The sequence below is a fragment of the Heteronotia binoei genome, chromosome 1 (assembly GCF_032191835.1).
Source record: "Heteronotia binoei isolate CCM8104 ecotype False Entrance Well chromosome 1, APGP_CSIRO_Hbin_v1, whole genome shotgun sequence".
NCBI classification, from domain to species: Eukaryota; Metazoa; Chordata; class Lepidosauria; order Squamata; family Gekkonidae; genus Heteronotia; species Heteronotia binoei.
Window position 1 is genome coordinate 246,766,852 of NC_083223.1, and position 17,819 is coordinate 246,784,670.

The 17,819-nt window shown below is 44.6% G+C and overlaps 1 protein-coding gene across 1 annotated transcript in view; it reads right to left on the minus strand.

Moving 5' to 3' along the window:
• RAB10 (RAB10, member RAS oncogene family) overlaps positions 1-17,819 on the minus strand; it is a 49,617-nt gene that overhangs the window by 13,155 nt on the left and 18,643 nt on the right. The window contains exon 2 of the mRNA XM_060250690.1: positions 5,185-5,245. Within this exon, the coding sequence (XP_060106673.1) occupies positions 5,185-5,245 (61 nt within the window). The remainder of the gene's footprint in view (positions 1-5,184; positions 5,246-17,819) is intronic.

The window sequence follows — 17,819 nt, forward strand, 5'->3', positions numbered from 1 at the left end:
GCCGAATCACCACTGATTCGGCTGTATACGGAATCGGCTGTAGCCGATTCCCATTGACGCCTATTATGCCGCAGCCGAATATGGCTCGCCGTATACTGCCGAATAGCTATTCGGAAGTATACGGCTGTCAATGGAAAAGGCGGGAAAGTAGCTTTTGCAGCCTCAGGGGAGCTGCTTGCCTACTTTCCCGCCTTTAGTAGCCTCTTCCCGCCTCTCCCATAGCCTCCCTGGGATCAGGGAGGGGGGGGGAGGGGGAAGAGAAGCCCCAGCAGCCAATCCAAAGCATGCATTTGCAAAATGCATTGCAAATGCATGCTTTGCAGGGCTGTTGTGTAGCTGATGGCCCAGCCATCAGCTACATTGTTGTTATTTTGATCTTTTGCTTACTTGGGTATCTAAGTAAGCACTGTTGTCTGGCCAATCAGAGAGCAGTGCTATTTTTTGAAATTGCTCTCTGTAGGGCCAGAGAACCTTTTTAAGGAGTCTTCCTGGCTGGATTCCTCCATTGCTGCTATGTTGGTGTATGTGGGTTGGTGTGAGAGATTGTGCTGCTGCTGGCTGGCCCTTGGCTTCAGCTGCTGCCTGCTGCTCTCTCACTCAGCCTTACCAGACTTCCCTGCAGTAGAGGAGACAAGGTAAGACAGTTTTGGGGTTCTTGTTTTAGTTTTTGTTGGTAAAAGGACTAGAGTCCCTTTACTTGCCCAGATTTGGGTGGGTGAGTACTGGGTGGGTAGCCTATTTGGGGTTGGGCTTAGGTTCTGCTGGGGGTGGGGGCCTGGGGTGGGGGGGTTTGCTAATTTGCCCATATTTTAATTTAGTGAGAGGACTTTTAAAAGTGCAGTGTCCTTTTACTTCTCCTGATTTGGGTGGCTTGGATTTCTTGGGGTTAGGGTGAAAGGTGTGTTTTTTTTTGGGGGGGGGGAGTTGGCAAAGTTCCTGTATTGTTAAAAGTTGAGGGTTTTTTACTGTTTTAAAAGTATTCAGTGTTTGATTTGTTGCTGCTGTGTTGTGCTGCTGTTACTTTTATCTTCAGGTTATTGGGGGGGGGGTGCTGTTTGGCCTAATTTTCATTGTTTAAAAGGCCACTTTTGTCCCCCTTTTCCTGGTTCTGGTTTTAGGGGTGGGGGTGTTGTTGTTGACTGATTTGGCCTGAGTTTTCTTATTGGTGAAAGGCCACTTTTTAAACACTTGAGTTGCTTGGCCTTTTCTCCTGTTGTCCCTTTTCTTGGTTTGGGGGTGGGGGACTGGGGGTGGGTGTGTTGTTGACTTATTTGGCCTGAGCTTTCTTGTTGGTGAAAAGGCCACTTTTTTAACACTTGACCTTTTGTGATTCTGCTGGTTTTGTTTTGGTTTTTTTAAATTACCTCTGGTTGGTGTGGGGGTTGGCGAGGGTATGTGTGGGCTGGGTCACTTTCTTGTTTTTATAGAGTAGATTGTGTGTTCTGTGGCAGGGAAGCTGGCACCTGGGTGAGAGACCCAGAACCAGCAGGCTTTTGTGGTTGGCCAGCTCTCCCCGTGTTGTTTGGGGCAGGGCTGGAGAGCTGGCATCTGTAGATTGTGTGTTCTGTGGCAGGGAAGCTGGCACCTGGGTGAGAGACCCAGAACCAGCAGGCTTGTTGTGGTTGGCCAGCTCTCCCCATGTTGTTTGGGGCAGGGCTGGAGAGCTGGCATCTGGGTTTGCTGCAGCCAGGTCTGCCTCAAACCCCCTGCCCCCCAGTAGCCTCTAATTATGCCCTATGTTGCCATTGATGTCAATGGCCCATAGGTTATAATGATGGAATAGGGGCACCCTCTTTGGGTGCCCCTGGAATGGGATCCCCTGGCCCAATCTTTTTGGGACTTGGGGGGGGGGGGTTGGAGGGGAGAGTCCCCTGCAGGTCCCCTGCAAATTTGGGGGCTCTCCCTCAAACCCCCTCCCCTCCAGGAGGCTTCAAATATACCCTATTTGCCATTGATTTCAATGGCCCATAGGGTATAATAGGGCCGTATATTCGGAAATAGCCGCGCATCTACCGTATATGCGGCTATTCCGAATGCGGTATTCAGCAGTATACGGGGATTCCGAATCCCCCCCCCGTATACTTCCGAATCTGTGTAATGCCGAATTTTTTTTTTTTGCACATCCCTATTTCAGATCTCCACATTTTAAGCAAAGGGACTGAGCAGGTGGCAGAACAGCAAATGCAGCCATATCTAAAACATGCACACGTCCTTGACTTTTTCTGTCTGGTATCAGGCTTGCCTATATGATGGAGATGAATATAGTTATGGTAAATGATGCCCATTTGGACATAACTGTTGGAACTATCTGCTGCCTTTGATTTTATGGATCATACTATTTAATTACAATGGATGGAGAAGCTTAGAATCATAGAGTTGGAAGGGAATTCTAGGGTCATCTAGTCCAACTCCCTACACAATGCAGGAAACTCACAAATACCTCTCCCCAAATTCACAGGATCCTCATTGCTGTCAGATGGCCACCCAGCTTCTGTTTAAAAACCTCCAAGGAAGGAGAGCCCACCACCTCCCAAGGAAGCCTGTTCCATCAAGGAACTGCTCCAATGGTCAGGAAGTTCTTCCTAACGTTGAGCCGGAAACTCTTTTGATTTAATTTCAAACCACTGGTTCTGGTCCTACCTTCTGGGGCCACAGAAAACAACTCCACACCATCCTCTCTATGACAGCCCTTCAAGTACTTGAAGATGGTGATCATATCACCCCTCAGCTGCCTCCTCTCCAGGATAAACATGCCCAGCTTCTTCAACCGTTCTGTATAGGACTTGATCTCCAGACCCCTCACCATCTTTGTTACCCTCCTCTGAACCTGTTCCAGCTTGTCTACATCCTTAAGACGTGGTGCCCAAAACTAAAGACAATACTCCAGGTAAGGTCTTACCAGAGCAAAGCAATACCATCACTTCACATGATCTGGACTCTAGACTTCTGATACAGCCCAAAATTGCATTTGCCTTTTTAGCCACCACATCACATTATTGACTCATGTTCAGTGTATGGTCCACTAAGACCCTGAGATCCTTTTCACACATACTACTTGCTAAGACAAGTCTCCCCCATCCTATAACCATGCACTGGGTTTTTCCTACCTAAATGCATAACTTTACGTTTATCCCTGTTAAAATTACGGTAATTTTATTGGTTTTAGCCCAGTTTTCCAGCCTGTCAAGCTTATGGGGATGTAAAGAAAGGCTCTTTGTCAGCTTCAGTTTTTTAAATCTAAACTAAGGAAGTAGTTATTAGAGATCCGGAATAATCTAAGACTTTGAATATGGGATGCTAATTTTGTCCCTGCGCTCATCAATATTTATGCTCAACCACTGAATGAGATCATCCAAGAGTCAGGAATTAGGTGTCATCAATATGCTGATGACATAGAGCTATATATTTCTTTGACTAAGGCTCTACAAACTGCACTCCCCCCTCCTTGGCCAGCGTCTGGATGCTGTGAACAAGTGAATGAGGGAGGAACATGCTTGTCTGAAATTCAGACAAGGATAGATGTGCTGCTCTTAGGGAAGTCTCAGTTACTGGAGCAGATACAACTACTTGATAGTCCAAGTTACTATTAACAGACTCCGCCAAGGGCTTAGGGATCCTAATAGATCCTGTATTGTTGCTAGAAAAACAGCAGTGGCCAAAAATGACCTTTTTCATCTCTATCACATTCATAGACTATCAATCTTCCTGGAGAAGCTAACTAAGCTGTATAACCTCCAGACTGGTCTAGTAATATGCTCTATATGTAGCTGCCCTGAATTCAAGGTCCTGGTGCTTAACTTTAAAGCCCTTCATGACCTGAGGTCCCACATATTAGAAGGGCCATCTCTCCCCTCATGAATCCGCATGCCGATTAAGTTCTACTCATTAAAATGTGCCAAATAGAGTTGCACAGCTGGTCATGACACACTGACATGCCATTGATGTAGCTGCTTCAGAGCTGTGGAATGAGTTCCTGTTAGAGGTCTGTCAGATCTTATTGCTACTAGATTTTAAGAGGGTCGTAAAAACCTTTATTTCAAAGGGCATTCAAATGACGTTGGTGAACATTTTCCTACCTGAGTTTTTAATGCATTGTGATTTTATGTTCTATGTAAGAGGGTTTTTAATTGACGTTAATCTTATTATCCAAGAAGGATAAAAGGTTTCAATATATTTTTACAATAAACCATGATAAGACACTTCCTTATTTTCTTAGGCTGGGTGCTGCTACAATGGAACAAACTTTAAAACTATGATTTGCAAAACCATGAGCTGGGCTCATACCGCTCAGTGCCTTATTCATCTCAAGATTCAGACCTTAAATTGGAAATTGGGCAGCAGGACAACAAAATGTAGCAGGTAAGCAAAAAAACCTACAGTCTATCAGAGGCTCTACCTTTTGTCCAAGGATGCTGGTAACGACCTTAGTTCAGAAAAGCCACCCTGGTTCAATTTATTATATAAGGTTTGCTGAATTAGAACTACCCCAAAAGCATTCTTGAACTGAAAGCCCTCCTGGGAACAATCACTGGGCCAATCTGCCCTTTTTCTTCTGGGTATGCAATTAACTAGTGCTTGTCCTCTGAATGAATACCAACCAATACATAAATAAAATAAATCTTGATACATGGTGATTCTGATTTCTTCAGGCTAACACAGTTTTTGGCTAACATGACATATGTCCAATATTCAAGTAGGACAACACAAGAAGTTATCTTATTTTGACTGATGGGTCTAAACTTGAGGAAGGAAACAAGTTGAGGGGCGATTACTGCCAGAATGGTCGCCATTTTGTTTGAATAATTTCCCCTCAGCCACTCTAAGATCATGTAGCAAGCAAGACAACACAACACACTTCACAGCCTCCTCCCCTTCTCATCTCTTACATTCCTTTCCAGCGAGTCCCCCCTTTTTCTTGCTCTGACTCCCCTCCCCTTCTGCTGGCTCTACTAACAACACAACACTTGTGCAACCAGGCAGATGTGTTATAGAAGACAAAGCAAATTCAGAAAGCACTATCTTCTGTCTGAATAGGTGAGTGTTTTCATCCCTTTCAATGAAATCACCAAAATCTAATTGTGGAGAGAGTATGTGCTTTCTCATGCTGCCAGGAGTGCTTTAAATAGCCTGCCTCCACTCTTTTGACTTAGCCCTATGTACAGCAAATTCAGAAGTGTCACTTACCATATCTGTAGCTTGATCTTCTTTCCTTGCAATTCAACTGTTTTGATCTTGAAATCTATCCCTATAAAAATAAATGAAAGGCAACTTTAGCAATAAAGTATTATAGCAGGTCCAGAAAAGCTATTTAACTGCTATACACAGCAGCTATGAAAAAGCCTAAGCCCTTGGTATAGATGCATACACACTCTTCATAAAGCACTGAGCATATATACATGAAAGACTGACACTGCAAATTCAAACTACTAATCCATTACCACTTTATGCTGGTGAGCAACATACATAGCTCTCGTAGACAAGATCTAAGCCCACATAATTAAACCTTCCTAAGGGACATACTTTTAAGATAAACAGAACAGAAATCTTTCATTATGAATGCTACCATGTTCCAAGTCAGCATTCTCCCTCCATGAAGTAGACCAATCTCAGCTCTTATAATCCTGGCTGCACTTTCTATCTGATTGAAAATTCTGGTGAACAGCTCAATTGAAACATCAACTCCAGTTCACAATAATAAAAAAGGCAAATTCTTTCATTCCATGTGTGGGATCATTATGAGCTCATAAAGGTGCAAGAAAAAAGCAACTAATGCAATTGGTTGAGTATCTTCCCTATGTAACAGCCTGTGTGACGGCAGTGGTTAGAGTGTTGGATTAGAGTAGGATCTGAGAGACCCTAGTTCAAATCCTGCTCAGGCTTGTTGAGTGACCTTGGGTCAATCAGTCTCACCCTAATCTGTCTCACAGGGTAATTGCAGTTATGAAATGGAGGAGAGAACGTTGCAAGCCACTTTAGGTCAACATCAGGGAGGAAAGGGGTGCATAACTGAAGTAAACAAATAAAATAAACACATGGAAGGCTAAACACTTGAGGCTTTCCTATCTTTATAAAATAATCTGGAATGCAAGGTTAAAGAACATATTATGAACAAGATGGAACATGTAGATAGAAATGTCCACTACTCCATACATATTACTAAACGCTTAAGAGTCATCCAACAACATTTATATTCAATAGATTCAGAACAAATGTATAATGTATGGAATCTGCTGCCAAAATGGCATGGTGGGGGAGATTATGGAACACAGGTCTAACAGTTATTAGCCATAAGTATAGGTCAACATGTATTATATAGTATACCCTCTCTATATATTGGTTGGAGTTGGGGTGCTGTCACCCTTGGAAGTAATGAAAAAATTAAGATTTGGGGGAAACCAAAGCATTCAATAGTTACTAATTATGATTTAATTATTTTACTGCTTTAACAGCACAATCCGGGGGGGGGGGCAGAAAGTCTTTTGGGGGCAGACCAGCTGCTACGTGGGCGCAGGAAGGGTTTGCACCGATGTACGACCAGTGCCACCACAGTGGAGGGGAGTTATGTGGGTGGGGGGCTGCCCCAGTGCCGTTCCGCCCGAGGGCAGCGATGCCTGAGGGCTGCACCCAAGCGTGGGTGGAAGTGATGCGGAGAGCAGCGTTCAGGCAGAGGAGGAGGTGGAGTTGGGGGCATGGCCAGGCTTAGGCAACTTCCTGAGCAGTTTGGCCCAGGACATGCCCCCCCCCCACAATAGGTGCAACTTTACACTGGCAAAAATGGCGGCGTGGCCCATGGGCACTCGCTGAAACAAAAAACAAAGGTCGCCTCCACTGCTGCAGAAGCTCGCAAACTCCTTAGGGAGCAGCGTGATTGCTCTGGCCTCACACAACTCAGTTGTTAGGGAGAGGAGCGCGTGGCGGGAAACTCTGCTGGCGAGCTCCCGGCCTTACAGAGGGATAGGCAGGCACGCTGGTGACGGGTTTTACACTTTGCGGTTGCTTTGACAGTATTTTTGACTTGTGAGGGGGGGCTAACTGCTCTTATTTCCAGGTCTCCACAAGTTCCGGGCTCCCAGAGGCTCTGCATGCGAGGACTGTCGCCCATGGCTGGGTAAGTTCCACTGTGCCCCCCTGTCCTTCCCTCGCTCTCGACCACTCGGTGTGTGAGCATCTCTGGCACTTGAACCAGGCAGTGCGCATTTGCTGACCCTGCTCCCCTGTGCTGCCACCTGCTCCTTTCCCTTGGAATGCCCTTGCCGTGTTCCCAACCCCTGGCAGAGTACAGTGTGTGTGTGTGTGGCAGCTGCCCTGTTGCGGGGAGGTGGGTCAGAGACTGTCCCTTTAAGAGAGCGCCCAGCTGAAACACAGCCTGCTCTTACAGCCGCCGCCCCTGTGGGTGCTCTTGATCTCCGTTTTGCAGGTGGGACTCCAACACAGATGCTTCCGCATGCCTCGCTCCACTGCCCCCCCCACTCCCTCAGCTGTTTCTGCCCGCCGCTCGGAATGTAGCCCTGCACGCGGCAAGACTGCCCAGCACATGCCAGGGAGACTGCTGCACTCTGTTCTGGAAAAATAAAGTCTGAGCTGTGCCCTCTGTTGTCTCTCCTGCTTGGCATCTGATGCACATTCCCTGGGCAACTCCCCCCCCCCGTCAGTGGCCTCTCCAAGGGAATACCTGGGAGGGTGGGCAGACTTGGTTTTGGGGGGGGGGAACGGTCTATGAGCTGCCATCCTGCCCCCTGCATGGCTGGACACGGGAGAAGAGTGATGCCCCTCAGCCTGCTCAGGCTGACAGCCTACCCTTCCCCACAGGGCTGTTGTTCGCAGGGCACTGGGGGGGGGGGCTGATGAAGTAAAGTTCTGCGGCTGATGCACTTGCACTCTGAGTTCTACGGCCCCCAGGGAAGGTGTTCCATGCACATGGCAAGGTGCGTCAGGGCAACACTGGGGGTCTCTGGGTGGGGGGTGTCTGCTGCTGGGCTGCTCACTCCCAGACACACATTCCAGCCGCTGTCTATGACTGAACTTCTGCACTTGGTACTTCCTGCTTGTCTGTCTGCCATTGGCAGAGTCTCTGACAGCGGGAGGGTGTGAGAGGATTGAAGGCTTCTCCGTGGTCCCCTGTGGGACTGTCTCGCCCCCACCCCCGCCTCACCACCAAGCCAGGTTTCTTGTGCGCGCATGCCCAGGCTCACTCCTTTCCCCTCCCTATGTTGGTGGGACGTCTCTCCTTTGCCTATGATGGCCTGCCTATCATTGGCTCCGTTCTCTGTTTGGGGGCGGGTTGGGGATGGCTATTAGCCTCTCTGGGGCCGCCTCTCCCCATCCCTGTCATGAGCCGCGGCGCATGCACCAGGACTGGCCAATGGGGGTGGGGGGTGGGCTGGCCCTCCCCTCCGGCTGCCCCCGCCTCCCTTGTGCCTCTGCCAGCAGCGTTGGCATGGTGGCCATCTCCCTCACGGCAAGCTACGCCTCTCCCCATGCTCCAGCGTGCTGAAGACCTCAGGAAGTCTACTAGTGGCACAGCAGCTAAGCTGCGGCCGGCCGCCACTTAAGTCTGGATTGGGCTGTAAAATAAGATGCCTAATTTGTAACTACTCTAGGATTTGAAATACTTTAGAATTTATAGTAGTATAAAGCTTTCTACAAGCAAAACTGCAAATATACCTAATGCTATGTAAATCACTGCAAACTGTATGCTATGCTCATATTGCATGTGTACAGTTTTCCCACTTGAGGAGTCATATTCTATATTCAATACATTTCACTCAAGCTAAACTTCAAAGCAATGGGGGGGACTTGGAGGGCATGTAGAAGAGCATCCAGAGGAGATCCTATGTGACTTTGAAGGTTCTAGCTTGTACACAAATCCATTCTATACACTCCTGAAACTGCGCCTGTCATTTTCCCAGAAAGCACTTTACTGGGGGCACCTTCTTTGGGAGGATCATAACTTGGATCCTGTAAATCCAATCCTCACCAAACTTGGAGAGCAGATAGAGGAAAGTCCGTCAGAGATTCCAGGTGAGTTTGGTGTCTGTCACACGCCAGAGGGCCATTCTACTGCATCATGAACCGAACCAGTTCATTTGGCAGCTAAAAGCACACATTTTCCTGGTTTGGGCCCATCCCTTTATTTACCTTAAGACCTAGTTGAAAGTGAATAGAAACTAAGCTTCTCAGCTAATTAACCTGTTTATTTAAGAAGGCATCTGAAGAAATTAGCAGCAATTCATGAAAGCTCAAATCTGCCACAGATTTTTGTTAGTCTTTATGGTGGAACTGGACTCTTGCTCTGTTCTCATATTTAAGAGTGCATCACATCATTCTGACTGAACCCAGATCCAGTTCAAGTTCACTGCTGCCTAAGTGCATTAATATATTTTGATGTATAAATAGGTTTCAAAGCATCTACGAGGTGATTAAATACATTTGAATAAAAACTGGGAAAGCATTCAGCACTCCAGAAAGCAGAATTCAACTGCTGATTTACAGGCTGGTACTGAGGCAAAAGCCTCTGGCGCTAGCTATTCTACATGTCAAATCATGAGTCACATCTATGAGTCATGTACATTTCACTTTCACCTAAATCATCTCCTCATCATATCTTTTCCCCTAAATACACAACCAGAATTACTGCTCTGGTGAGACACTGGTCTGTTTGCAACTGTGGCCAGTCAGATGCCTCTAGGAAGCCACAAGCAGAGCACACAGGGAACGGAACATATTTTAATGATGGCTGCTTCACTCCTAAAGCAAGTGTGTCCCCCCCATCACTCCCCACAAAAAACCCCAGATTTCTTGCAGGGCAACAATTTATCTGCTCAGATGTATAGACATTTTCACTCAAAATGAATCAAGGCAAGACACACATCAAAGCAAACTGATTAATTTTAAAAATGCAGCTTAAAATATATCACTAAAATTACCATCCAGTGCTACCCACTGAAACACATGGTCAGTCAGAAGTACCTTTAAGATCAGGGATGTCAAGTTCAAATGGGTGAAGGACCAAATTCCCTACCCAAAAAAGACCCTGAAGGGCTATGCTCATAGTTCCAGCCCCTGGATGACATCTCTCATAATCTTCCACCGGCTCTTCCCTGATGCTGGATGTTACCCGACTCAATCCTCGGTTCCCCCATACTGGCCCCTCCTCTCCACAACGCAGTAAGAGAGAAATGGAGGAAAGAAGAAATGGGGTGTGGAGAAGAAAAAAAAGACTAGGGAGAAAAGTGAAAAGGTGGGAGCAGAAGCGTATGACATTGGCACCATGCAATGCTGTCACACACCAGGGCCAGAACAGTATGCAGCTGTTGCTCTATTCACTCACCTCACCTGCCTGGGGATCCCACTGCCACCCAGTCAAAGAGATAAAAACCAAGGGAGCAGCTCTGTGTTGTACCAGTTCTAAATAAGCAGAACTAGAGGACACTCAAAACAGGGCTGGGCTTCCTGCTATGTGAGCAAGCAGGGTGGATTCATCTTCCATCGTTTGCTCTTTTGCTCTGTGGGAGCACCTGCATCCAGATAAAAGGCACTAAATAAAGCAAGGGAAACTTAATATAACCCATGCCTATGCTGCCTTATTCAGAAGAAAATCTTACTCAATTCAATGAGACTTCATCTCAAGAAAGTTTTCTTAAGACCACAGCCAAAAGAGAAAGTGAAACTGGCAAATTCACACTTTTTTCAGCAGAGACTATCCCTGAGCAACCACTATGAAGACTTTAAACTCCTTAACCTAGAAGCCAGAGCACACTGCCCTGCCTCCTTCAGGGGCAAGTCCCAGGCAGGCTGACAACAAAGACATAAACTGTCTCTCCTAAGCTACCTTTCACAGATGAACTATGGGTTACTCAACATGCAGCCATTTTCCTGATGGAGGCTGTCTCACAAGCTGCAGGAGCACCCTCGGAAAGCTGAATGCAGCACACAGACCATATGCTTGACACCCCTGATTAAGATTCTTAGCAAATTTCATAAGGAAGCAGCTTCAGACCTGGGGGGAACTATTATGAGCTCCTCTTTAGGTCTTTCTTATTCAAGGTTGTTATATGAATAACACATGCCCCCTTTGACATTACCATTCTAAACTGGATGTTATCCATTGCTCACATGGACGGTTCTGAGTAAACTGATACAGAGACAGGGGTTTCATTCAGAAAACTTCATCCCATTAATAAGCTGTCTCTGAAGCGCTATGGTTCTGTCCTTTTTTGCTGCACAATCTTCCTCACCCTTCCCCCCCAAACATTCTAAGTTAAGCACTATACCAATATAGTCTCTCAGTGGAGTAAAGGTATCTCAATGGTGCCACTGTAACACTGAAGTGCTATATTGCAGGGGTGGGCAACAGCAGTTCTCCAGTTGTTTTTTGCCTACAACTCCCATCAGCCCCAGACATTGGCCATGCTGGCTGGGGCGAATGGGAGTTGCAGGTAAAAAACACATCTGGAGAGCTACCCTTGGCCACCCCTGCTATATTGGTTTACAGCACCCAACTCAGATTGTTGGGGGGGGGGGGGGAGGGTGTGAAGACAAGGGAGATTATGTGGCAAAAAAAGAGTTCTTATATATCAAACAGATTTTTGAAGAAAAATCCAAAATTGTTAAGATGGTTAACTCTTAGAGTGCGGGTGTCAAACATCCGGCCTGCCAAGGACTTTAATCAGGCCTGCAGGGTTCTTTTCTCCTCCCCTTCCCATCCTGTCTTCACCCTTTGAAGCTCTGAGGCTGCTGCAGCTCCCTGCTCTTTCTGTCTTGTCTTTGCTGCTGCAGCAGGAAGCAAAACTGGCAAGGAAAATCCATACCACATTTTCCTTGCAGCTTTGTCTGTGCTGCAATGTGTTTCAAACTGTTGCACTTTTCAAAGTTCCTATAGCCAGCTGAGCCTCAAAGAAAGAGTTGATGCTCTGACCCAGCTTCTCTCTGCTGAATGGGCCTGACCTAGTGAGTACTCTGACCTGGGAAACCACAGCCAAAGGGTGCATTCACACTACACTAAATAGTGTGTTTTGTAACTGGATTTTTACTGTATAAGAATCGCAAAAACTCAGTTGCAAAACACATTATTTAGCGTTGAATGAACGCACCGAAAGAGGGATATTACACTGGAGAGCCACTGCCAATCTTAGTAGACGGGAGGGGGGGGGAGGAGAAACTGGCAATGTCATTTCCTTGTTTTCCCAGGCTCAGAGCATTTTATATTTTGAGTTTCTGCTGCAACCTTTGTGCTTTTTCTTGATGTTTTATTTTAAAAACTGCATTGCAAATCCCACTATTCCCCCACCTTTCCATCTTAAACAAAATATTGCAAAGGTTTTAACTATGTTTATATTTTGTTTTAAAATAATATCTTTGTGTTTGTGGCCTTTGTAAAGTTTATATCTCTGCTACCTGGGGCATTTTATGTCACACACGGCCTAGCCCCACAAAATCACATTTATGTCAGATCCAGCCTTCCTAACAAATGAGTTCAATACCCCTTAGAGATTTAAAAAAAAATCATCTAGCTTGATACATACTATTAAGAATCCCCAAAGGAAAATATTAATTTTCTCAAAAAACATATTTCAGTCCTTTTATGATTATTTTCAAGATTTTAACAATTCTGGTGAACCTAAGGAAGCTCTTATAACTATTTACAATCTATTAATTTTAAAACTAAACCTACAAAAGACCATTTATAATTTATGGATAAACCTATATATGCAAATGAAATAAATGAAGCAATTCAACACTTGAACAACAACAAAACTCCCAGGAAGGACAGCTTTCCAACTCAATTTTACAAAAAATTTAAAAATCAACTCCTTGAACTATTAACTGAGGTATGAAATTACACCTTACTGCATGGCAATATGCCTGATACCTGGAGAGACGCAAATGTCATAGTCATACCCAAACCAGGCAATGACGGAGCAAAGGCTGAATCCAATATTTATATCTCTAAATCCTTAAACATTTGTTTGTGGGCATATAAAATATACACTAGATGGTATCTTACACCATGACAGCTTCATCCTTCAAAATATTAGAACAACCCCTCAGTGTTGGAAGGAATGTGGCATCAACAGCACATTTGTTCACTGGTGGCAGACATGCTCTAAAATAAACCATGTTGGAACAAAATCCTCAAAAATATAAGGACTATTACTGGTTACATGGTTCCAAGTAAACCAGAAATATTTTTGCTTAATTTGTGGCCTAAAAGCTCAATTTCTAAATCTACTAAAGAATTTATTGTTTTATTTTATTGCAGCCAAAAAAAATATTGGCCCAACACTGGAAATCAGACAAGATCCCCACAACTAGACAGTAGTTGCTGAAAATATGAGATATAATAGTTACAGATAAAATCTTGGAGCAATTGTTGCTTGCAGATAGCCTTTTGTTTCGGTTGCCATTTATGGTAAAATGCTTCCCCTTTTTTGAATATATAACCATGGCACAAAGGAAAGCTTTTTACCTAAGAAATATGTCAGTTTTTCATTTTATTAACAAGTTTACTGTAAAGTAAACTTTATGACTCATAGTGGTAAATCTGCAGTACTGCAGCCCTAAGCTCTGCTCACGACCTGAGTTCGATCCCAGCAGAAGCTGGGTTCAGGTAGCCAGCTCGAGGTTGACTCAGCCTACCATCCTTCCGAGGTCAGTAAAATGAGTACCCAGCTTGCTGGGGGGAAAGCGCAGATGGCTGGGGAAGGCAATGGCAAACCACCCCGTAAAAAGTCTGCTGTGAAAATGTGAAAGCAACATCACCCCAGAGTCAGAAATGACTGGTGTTTGCATAGGGGACTACCTTTACTGTAAAGATATCATCTTCATAGCTTTGTTGTTTAGATGATTTAGTTTGTTAATGTTTAAATGCTATGTTATGTATTTTGTATGTTTTGTATGTTTTATCTTTTATAATTATATATTTCAAAAATAAAGTTTATTTTAAAAGGGTGGGGAAAGTGGCTTAGTATGAAGCACTATGGACATTTTAAACAGCACAGTGATTCAGAAGCACAATGAAGAGGTAAAAATGGAAGAAAGCAGTTTCCCTCAAAAAAAATAGCTCAGCACCGCTTTGCCAATGGGATGCAAGCAGCTTTGTATGAACAGGTAAATTAAATCCCGTTAGCAGCCAGTTGCTAAAACAGTTTTATCTGAAATGACACAAAAAAATTATTAGCAACCTTCTACTAAAACGGAATACAAAGTGTGTCTAAAATGGGCCCCTCCAACTACAGGCTGATCAACCTTCTTTCCATCATAAGCGAACTATGCGCCAAGCATCTATTAATCAAATTAACTTCTTGGATGTCTCAGCAAAGAGTCTCAGGCCCTGAACAAATAGGGTTTAGCAAGAGCGAATCTACAGTAGATCACTGCATCACTTTAGCGCACCTGGCTGATAAATATACTTCTAGGAATTCCAAACTTTACACAGCTTTCTTGGACCTCAAGGGGGCATTCGATTCAGTAGATAGAGCGCGCCTATGGATAAAACAGCGTTACTGATGTAACAAACACAAATTTGAGCAGACCGGAGGATGGTGGAAGACAGGAGGGCCTGGCGTGACTTTGTCCGTGGGGTCACAAAGAGTTGGACAACAACAAAAATGGATAAAACTGTATCAACTGGGCATTGATAAGAGACTTCTCAAATTAACCATAATGCTATACTCCTCCACCACTTGTCAAATCAAAATCTCTGGGGGACTTACACCTAAAATTCCCTGCAATAAAGGAGTTAAACAAGGACGCATACTTGCTCCTTTTCTATTTTATTTATTTCTCAATGATTTGGCTCCCATACTAACAGAAGTAGATTGTCATCCCCCAAAATTGGGCTCCATGCATGTACCCATCTTGCTATACGTGGATGACACAGTACTCCTTTCTTGTACGAGGGTTGGGCTCAGACGACTATTGAACAGATGCCTTAAGCTTTTTTCAAGAAAACAAACTGCATCTGAACTATGAAAAATCTAAGATACTGGTTTTTGCTAAATCTCATAAAACCCACAAATGGCTATTTGATGGGAAAGAAACAGAACAGTTAGTCATTTTAAAAAACTAGGTCTCCACTTCAGCTACAACATGGCTTGGCCATGTCACCATAAATCTATAATTAACTTAGCAGCCATCAGTGGCATTAGTCACTTCTCAGTTTTTCTTCAATAGAGGCAAACAGTTTGTCCTAGTGGCTTTAAAAATCTATAAGGCCAAAGTAATCCCGCAGTTACTGTATGGTATCCCAACATGGATTAGTACCTTTGAGTCTGATATTGAAAGAGTTCAGTCCCAATTTGTTAGGAAAACGACCATTGGTACTTACCGTGAGGGGTCATTCTCCTCTGAGTACACGAGGACATCTTGGATGCTTTCCACCATCTTGTCAGGGAAGCAGGAAATAGAATAATTCTTCTTCCTCTTCCTTGACCCTGGAGCACCCAGATCTCCTCAGTTAAGGAGATAAGCAGTCTCTAAGCAGTCTCTAAACTATCAACCTTACTCACAATAAGGAAACAGTAATAACAGTAACAACAGTCAGTTAATATGCAAAAAGCATAACATAAGGAACTGTAAAGAACTGTAGAGCAGCAGAAGAAAATGGAATAGATATAGCAGAATAGACCCTAGTATGAGCGATGCAACGTGGTGGGCAAGATGTCCTCCTGTACTCAGAGGAGAATGGCCCCTCACGGTAAGTACCAATGGTTGTTCTCCCTCTGAGTCGGAGGCCATCTTGGGATCTCCTATAGCAGTAAATTAATGACTGGGTGGGGCATCGCTCTCTTCTAGGACCACATGTTGTAAAACCTTTCTGCCAAATGCTGCCTCTGCTGAACTGTAGGAGTTTAATTTGTAGCGTCGGAAAAATGTTGAAATAGAGGACCATGTTGCGGCCCTGCACACCTTGTCTACCGAGGCATAATTGTTAAAGGCTGCATTAGTTGCAGCACTTCTATCTGAATGTGCTGTAATATCTCTGGGTACTTTTAATTTCATTGCTCTATAGGCTTCCGCAATACATTGTTTAATAGAATAGCTGATGGCTGAAGTTGACATCTTTTGGCCCAATCTTGGTTGTGCAATGTTAATGAACATGGCATTTGTTTTCCGGATTGGTTCAGTCCTGATTAAATATGCTTTTAGACAGCGTCTGACATCTAAGTTATGCCACTTTGCTCCCTAGGATGTTTAGGATCTGGACAAAATGATGACAAGTGAAGTTCTTGAGACTTGTGAAATTTTGACACAATCTTGGGTTGAAAAGTAGGATCTATACGAAGAACTACTTTGTATTTGTGAAAAATACAAAGTTCTTTCTTTACAGACAGTGCATTGATCTCCGACACCCTTCTTGCTGAAGTGATAGCTATTAAGATTGTCTTTAAGCGTAAACATCTTAGAGAAATGCCTTGAATAGGCTCAAAGGGTGTTTTAGTGAGTGCGGACAAGACAGTGTGTAGATGCCACATCGGAAACCTATGAGTCTGTGGAGGGCACTTGAGGGTGGCTCCCCTTAAGAACCTCTGTACATGTGTGTGCTTGGAGGGATCTTTACCTTGTATCAGTCCCAATACGGAAGATAGTGCTGCTACCTGTCTCTGTAAGGTGGCTGGTTTCAATCCAGATTGTAATCCATTTTGTAGGAATTCCAATATGTCTTGAATTGATGGATTTAGTGGATCTATTGCTATTCTGCGACACCATCTATGAAAACCTTTCCAAGTGGTATTGTAAATTCTAATGGTGGACTTCTTTCTGGAGGCCAATGTTGCAGTGATCTCTGAAGAATAACCTAACTTCAGGAATGTAGACCGTTCAATTTCCACACGGTCAATTGCAGCCAATCTGGATGTGGATGCCAAATTGGACCCTGCGTCAACATGTCTGGAACGATTTCTAGCCAGAGAGGTTGAGTGGTTGATAGCCTTTGGATAGATGAGAACCATGGGCGTCGTGGCCACCACAGGGCTACTAATATGACCCATGCTTTCTGATGTTGTATCTGTCGAAGAAACCTTGATAACACCGGAATCGGGGGGAAGGCATACAGTAGGCCCTGAGGCTAACTCACTGTCAGTGCGTCCACCGCTGCCGCAGCAGGGTGAAAAAATCTGGTGCAAAAGGTTGTTACCTGGTGGTTGTCGTGAGAAGCAAACAGGTCCATTATAGGTTGACCAAACTGTTCGACTATCTGCTGGAATACTGACGTATTTAATCTCTATTCCCCTGGTTGTATGGTCGTTCAGCTGAGCCAATCTGCTTGAACAATGGCAATGCCCTTGATGTGTTCTGCCCTGATGGAAAGAAGGTAGTGTTCTGCCCAGCTGAATAATGTCTTTGCTTCCCTGGACAGAGCTGACGACCTCGAGCCCCCGTGATGGTTCAGGTAGGACTTTGCAGCCACATTGTCTGTTCTTACTAATACATGCTGTTTCTGTACCTGATCGGTGAAGAATAACAGGGCTATGCATATTGCTCGTAGTTCCAATACACTGATCGGCAGTTGGGTTTCTGATGGTAACCATCGACCCTGCGTTGGTATGTTGTCGAGCGTTGCTCCCCAACCTAACAGACTGGCATCTGTGAACAGCTGCATCTCTCTGGGAAGATAGTAAACTCTCCCTTGTCGCAGATGGGAATCCCTGGGACCACCACATCAGAGATTTCTTGACCTCTAATGTGACCTTGATCTGTGGATTCTGTTTTGTCATGATCCGGTACTGGTAAGGGCGGCTTAACCTTTGTAACAGTCTCGTATGTAATCTGCCCCACTGAACTGCATCTATGTTTGAGATGAGCAAACCCATCAATTT